This window comes from Perna viridis, chromosome 6 (assembly GCF_037379345.1).
Source record: "Perna viridis isolate PV_CMFRI_1.1 ecotype Kerala chromosome 6, ASM3737934v1, whole genome shotgun sequence".
NCBI lineage: Eukaryota > Metazoa > Mollusca > Bivalvia > Mytilida > Mytilidae > Perna > Perna viridis.
Window position 1 is genome coordinate 24,211,912 of NC_142450.1, and position 7,231 is coordinate 24,219,142.

Below are 7,231 nucleotides of genomic sequence, written 5' to 3' on the forward strand. Positions count from 1 at the left end.
TGATAGTCTTACACGAACCTATAGTCATGAATATCATAAGATAGTACACTTACTGTTAGTAATGGAAGTACAATAAACGAATCATTTGTCTTATCAGCTAAAGCCGAAACTGCGAATTGTATAAAGTAATACACTGGCGGATCTGGCCTATTTTGAAGATAATCCATAACTTTTGTTTTTTTGTTTTTTTTGTTTTTTTTTTTGTTTTGTTTTTTTGTTTTTTTTTTTTGTTTTATTTTTTGTTTTTTTTGTGTTTTTTATTTTGTTTGTTTGTTTGTTTTTTTTTTGTTTTGTTGGTTTGTTTCGTTTTGTTATATTTTTTTTTGTTTTTGTTTTTTTGTCTGTTTAAATGGGATAGGCACACCCCCACCCCCCCCCAAAAAAAAAAAAAAAAAAAAAAAAAAACACTGAGTAATGGATGACTTGATTGATCGACAGTAGTACAGGTGACAAGCTGATACGTACAAAAATGTTCGGTCACAAATGGATACATTATTCGCGTTTCAAATAGAAAATAGCACGTATTATTGAACTGAAACCAACCAATTATTGCTTAGAATCTAATTAAGAAAACTCGCTTATAATACTTAAACAAGTGTCAAATAAGTTTAGTTACATTCAAAAATTTTCAGGTTTTGAAAATAGTTAAAAATATTATGTTGATCAGAACATCTTTTTCCTTGAAACCTCATCTGAGATTTTATTTTAACAAAATATTTATTTTATATATAAGTCAAACACATATTGGAAACTTACATTTAATATATCACATCAAATTTTCAATTATGTTAGTGTCTGTAGACAGCTCATGATTTTGCTGTCATTAGTTGTGATAAGTAAAGCATGCACAGTGAATGAGATTATTATCGTGCTGGAAATAATATCCATGGACTGAAAAGTGACGATCAATTACTGTCCAAAGATTGTACTCAAGCATATCAATGTGCATTTTTGTTACCCTGAAGATGTGTTATTGTGTAGACTCCAAACCGGTATACACCCCAAATCATAACATCATATTTTAATTAGGCTGACCGTGTTTAGTTGAGCTACCTCCAGATATGATTTAGTCTAATTCAATTACAATACTGATTTCATCGGAGAAAATTACGCTTTTCGTTGCAAATTAAAAATTAAAGAACATTCTTTTTGTCATGTTAACACCCTGAACTACTACTTTCTACTTGTACACTCGGCGAATGCGTCAATTGAACGTTCGGACGTTTGGCCAGTGTTTTGTAGTGCTACCATGTGCTCAAATAACCGCTTAACCACCCCACTATATTTTGTGTAATTGTGTGAAAAAAGTTCGTTAAAGAATAACAACACTGTGAACACTTTTTCTCGACCAAACAGTAAGATATCGATTCTTCATCCGATGTTAGGGACTAAATTCTATATTAAGGTATCGTTGTTGTAACATAATAGTAAAAGAGAAATACAGTGTACATATACGATTATATTGTCCTATTTTTAGAGTAATCAAGGGAATAAAGGTTATAGCGATAATCAAAAGAATATAATCCAGGGACAAAGACCAGACATGAAAAACAGACATATACAACAAAGAACATAAAATAACTAAAATCATACATACAAAGTAACAAAAGCAAATGAGCAACTCGGACTCCACTAAAAACTGGGAGCATGGACCAGGTGCACCGGTAGGGTAAGCGTCCTCTGCTTTTCTAGAAACACCCACCGAGTTGCTCATAAAAAGTCAAGTCTGGGGTAGACAAACGAGGAAAGGAAAACTATGACCCGTTGAATAAATTAGTTTTCATGGTGCAGATGGATACATCATAACAATCCACGAGTTCATGATGACGACCATAAAACTTCTGTAGTAATGACTTCAATCTTGTAGCAACATAACCCTGTTCCAGAAGCCTATTTGTTAGAGTTATAGCGCGATACAAAAAGTCTGCGTTGTTTCGGCAAGCTCTGGCATAACGTATGAGTTGTGATATGAACACTCCATACGCAGGTGCTGAAGGGATGTCGCCACAGATGAAAGGAAAGACGACAATTTTGAATGAAAAGTCATCACGTTTGTCGTAAAGTTTGGTCAATAGTTTTCCTTTACCATCGATTTCTAAGTGTAGGTCAAGATATGAGGCTTACTTCACAGTGTCTGTAGTATCCTTTATCTCAAGTTCTTTTGGGTAGATGCGATATATCAAATCCCCGAAATTAGGATTGTTTAAAGATAATACGTCACCTATATAGCGGAACCTGAGATTAAAGGATCTATAAGTGCAGATCACTATTATCGAAACCAAAAATGTCATTAGAAGACATTTGTAGTTATAAAAAATCAGATGATCAATCGCCAAATTTTAAATTGTAATTAAGAATATTAATACTAATGAAATTTAACACAAATAATCAAAATTCCTGAGAATAAAACGAATTTTATATGCTTATCTCATGACCAAACTTTAATATCTGAAAATTGTTCTAATCAGAATTTGAACTTAACAGCTGAACGATAACTGTAAAATGTATTTATACCTGAATGAGAAAAGACAAGAAGGGGTTTTTGCTATAATTAACAAATGAAAAATACAAAAGATTGGCCAAACATATAGCGAACCCTGAAATAAACGACTTATAATATAATATGAGACATTTGAAACGATTATTTCGTAAGGAAATAGTTCCAATACCGAACACACATTCGAAGATAAATATCGTTGGATTGCATTATCGTTATGACAACTGCCTGTTGGTTTATTTGAAAACAATTTAATCATGTATATGTTATAACCGTTACGAGAAATTCTGCACGAAATAGTGCTAGCATTTTTTTTTTCATATCATTTCGTTAGATTAACAACTCTTTTTCTAATGAAACAGGTAAAGTGAAAATAAAACGGATGCAGTTCTGGTATCTGGTTGGTACTTGACTCAAATTGTCATGTGCTCAGAAAATGAGAATCAAGGGTATTCGTCAACCAGAAATTATGAGTATGACGAATTACCACGATACGCCGAGCATGACCCAGAATACAGGAAGAAAATAAATTCGATACGTCAATGCCACAAATTATTGGGTGTAGAAAACCATGATAAAGAGCCATTAGGCATTATAATAATCGGACCACCCGGTTGTGGGAAATCAGCCTTCCTTAATACAATATTTGCAAGTTTCAATGAATACAATTGGCTAGAGTATGTAAAGTCTGGTGTTTTTTGTTTTTTTTTTTTTAAAAGATGAACATTTTTCCGTTCGTTTTAAGAGGTAAGATGATTCCAAACAAACATGTTTTGCTTTTCTCATGTTCCGTTATAGTTACTTAATATAATGACCAATTGCAGTTTCGGTTCTCAAATTTAGATGTTTTTTTTTTGTTTCAGTTCTCTGTAGAATTTCTAAAATAACATGTGTTTGATAGTGCAGTTTCCAGTAATAAATTTGACAACATAATGTATTTGTAACATTTCGAACTATCATTTGAAAAAAAGAAAGATTTTTACTTGCTAGCTAATTTTTTGCAAGTTCATATTTTACGTTTGTAATTAGCGATTAGCTATGACTTACCTACTAAGAGGATTATCAGCCATACGATTGATAAGCATTTCATTTTTACGACAAATATTTTGTTTTTACATTGAACTCACTGTTTTCTTTAAGTATTTCAATTTATTGACTCCCATCACTAAAAATAACATTTTAACATTGATTTGAGGCAAAGTCAAACGTAAAACGCCAATATAACTTGAAATAACTTTATTTTAAAATTTCCGCATATTTAGAACCTTTTTTTTTCTTTTTAGTAATGACTTCATTAGGATGGATTGACTTAATATTATCATAACATTTAAAATGAAACCCTTCACAAGTATAATTTTAATGTCAAAATCCCACAAAACTAGATTTTTACATGTTGGCAACAGATATTCCTGTTTATGGCCCTATAACACATGCTAACAGATACGCTGCAAAAAAGGATAAGAATTCTAAGGTCAATGAAGCTGCTTTCATGAGGTGCCTTGGACTAGAAAAACACCGGTTCGCAAGAATCGTTAACTACTGTCCGGAAGTAGATCCAGAAATGAAATATATCGATTCTATAAATCCTTCATTGGATGTACCTGTTCTTTCTTTTCTCAAGCAGGTATTCATAATTATCAAGCTTCTTTGTTGTCAGACTAAAGCAATCTCTTACATGCTAGCAAATGAATTAAGAGACGTTGTTTTCGAGAATTTGTACAATACCTGAAAAAAAAAAGAAAAAAAGACGTTAATTGACATATGATATTGAATGAATACATAATTCATTCGAATGAATTACTAAACTTTATTCACCTTTGCAAACAACTGTACTATTTAAAAAAAGAAATCAGCTTACTTTCTTACGTATGACACATGAAAATATAAGAAATGTTTAAGTTTTGTATGGGTGCAAGGAACTTTTCAAGAAATAAATCTTGTCTTAATCATTGACCGAAAAAAATTAAAACAAACAAACAAATAAATAAACAAACATACATACAAACAATTAAACAATCAAAAAAGAAAATCATGGATAAATAATTGTTTTATATTGGCCCACAGTTTGTCCATGAAAAAAAATTCCAGGCTTGATTGCATAAAAAAATCGCGCTGTGTTTAAATATTAGACATCATTTCGCCCCTCCCCTTCCCACAAAAAAAAAACAAAACAAAACAAAAAACAATGTGCATTTTCATAAAAACTTTGTCTTTATTTTACTTTTTAAATGAAAATATATATATAGACTTGCCTTATAGCAAACTAGTATTGGATGTCTATGAGTGAACTGATTGATTTACATACTAATAATATTATACCTATGATAACAATTATGTTGTTTTATTCATAGGTATTTACGATAGACTTAAGTGGTTCGTCGAAAATACCAGAATTATTGGATCGCCGTCTGGATTCAAAGGCTACAGATGAAGTTCCAAGCAACTCCTTTCCAATATTGACATTTAACATTGTAATAATATTGATTGTTTGTCTTTTAAGTGCTGGATATTTTAATGATTGTACCTTTGTATGATTATTATAGCTCTTGTATTTCTCATATATTATTTTACAAAATCAAGAGCTTAGATGCATTTAGATAAGAAGATCTTCTTACTTTTTGTGACTAGCTATGACTTATTCAAATTGTTCAAGTAATACTCAAAACATTACAGAGATATAGAGCACAATTACAATATGACATTTGATTTTAATAATTTAAGTGCTATTACAATTTCTAGTGTAATGAAATCATACTTAAATTTTTATATCAATCTTAATCTTTTAACTGCTAATGAGAGGATTCGCCTTGAAACCCGTGTACAGCATACCGATATTGCAATACCTATGTGATTGGTTATGTTTGTATTTGAAAACAACTGGGCCGATAACATCGCTGGTAGGCCAGAGGTCCCCTAGGATATTCATCAACACAAACTCAGACTTGACTGGCAACTAATTTTATATCATATAGTATTTAAAACAAAATCCGCTGTAGAACAAAACGTGAAACTGGTTAAAACTGGTGTAGAGCTGGCATGTCAGTTAATGCTAGTAGTCTTTAGTTTGTGCATTTGTGTAGTTAACATTTAGTTTCTTTATTAACGTTTGACCTTTTGAACTGATTTTTAAGTGTTTAATTGTGTGATATTTTTCCCCAGTTGCCAGATTTTAAAGGAGGGTTATCATCATATCAAAGTACTTTACCCCAACAGAATTTTTTGCGCCTGTCCCATCATGAATTTCTTGTCTCTGTATGTTTTACCTTTAGTTCATTTTTTGTAACTTGAGTATATAGGGACAATTGTTTCGCTGTACCTGTGTATAATATTTCGGGACCAGCTGCAGTCTGCCCTGTGATGTGAGGGTTTCCTCGTCGTTCATTGAAGATAAATGGGTGGCCTTTGACTGACATTTTCATCCCGGTTGGGTTGTTGTCTCTATGACATATTCACCATACCTATTCTCGTTGTATTTTGATGTAGTTCGAAAGGACACACATTCGCTTCTAGTACTACTCCCCGTTATACTGGTACATGTATTTCAAATGGAAAATGTTGTAGAAAAAACAAAACCAATAATTTTGTATTCAAACAATACTGTAAAATATAAACAAAGTATTCAGACTATAAGTGGATGTTTCGCGAGTCTGGAATCGAATCCCACGCAATGTAACAAGCCTATATAATGCTTCTGTCAAAATATTAAGTGGCTGTGATAAATTGTATGAGCGAAAACTGCAACAAAAAAGGTGGGGACAGAAAATCAATTCGAGAAGATAATGTATAAAATAATATAATATAAAAAATAAAATATAAATGAAAGCAACATACAGCAAGAATTTTGAGCATGTAAAAAATACAAAAAATGCAATTCCATGCAATTGGGTTCTGGTGGTGGTGGTGTATATAAGTTAGTCTCTTTGATTTAGTTGTGTTAAGTAAAAGCTAACATTCACAGCAAAACACATATGAATAAAACAAAATTCAAATTGCAAACTCACATATCTATTTTACAACCTATCTTGAACTTTCAGTTAGTCAATAATGAAAGGATTGGATCAACTCAATAAATATATATCAGTGTAAATAATGTCATGTTTTCGATGTTTACCTATTGTATATCAGTGGCCTTCTAATCAGAGATACGTTTTAGCAATCACCATACAATTTCAAAGAGTCTCTTCAATTAAAATATGAAGGAAAGGAAACTGAAACAAAAACTATCCTCTCCTATCTCATTGATAAAAAAATGTTGATAAATAATAATTGATTGTGGTTTTACCTCTTTTGGCATATTTGTGGAATTGAATGATATCGTTCAAGTATGAATTGTTTTTGATGAGACTCCTTTGTGACTCGTGAAGGGGAGCTGCATTATTGTGGCTAGACACTCGTTTGATGAGACTCCTTTGTGACTCGTGAAGGGGAGCTGCATTATTGTGGCTAGACACTCTAAAGGATAGGATTGTTCATTTATTTTTGTACTATGATTATTTCCTTGAATCAACTGTTATTATTATTATTTCTTGCTATTATTAGTTTGTATATTTCCATTAATTCTAAATTGTAGTTTTTTTCTTTCGTCATTAGTTTTTCATATTATTTTTCATCGCTCGTTTATCTTGCGGTTATACGCACACTAGGAGTGTTCGTTTATCGTTCGTTTGGTGAGCGTTTAGCTTACGTTTAGGTACCGTGCGTGCGGGAAACCTAAACTCTCAAGGAGTGTATTGC

General features: G+C 31.8%; 1 protein-coding gene across 1 annotated transcript; it reads left to right on the forward strand.

Annotated features, from left to right (window-relative positions):
- The first annotated feature begins 2,918 nt into the window (after nt 1-2,918).
- On the forward strand, nt 2,919-4,553 carry LOC148614177 (uncharacterized). The gene is made up of 2 exons (XM_088586248.1): nt 2,919-3,174; nt 3,863-4,553. The coding sequence occupies exons 1-2, from the start codon at nt 2,921-2,923 to the stop codon at nt 4,224-4,226; spliced, it is 618 nt and encodes a 205-aa protein (XP_088442374.1). The 5' UTR covers nt 2,919-2,920; the 3' UTR covers nt 4,227-4,553.
- The last annotated feature ends 2,678 nt before the right edge of the window (nt 4,554-7,231 follow it).

Coding starts and splice junctions, on each gene's coding strand:
- LOC148614177 (XM_088586248.1), top strand. CDS start 2,921: ATGTGCTCAGAAAATGAGAATCAAGGGTATTCGTCAACCAGAAATTAT. Junction 3,175..3,862: donor AATGAATACAATTGGCTAGA/GTATGTAAAGTC, acceptor ATTTTAATGTCA/AAATCCCACAAAACTAGATT.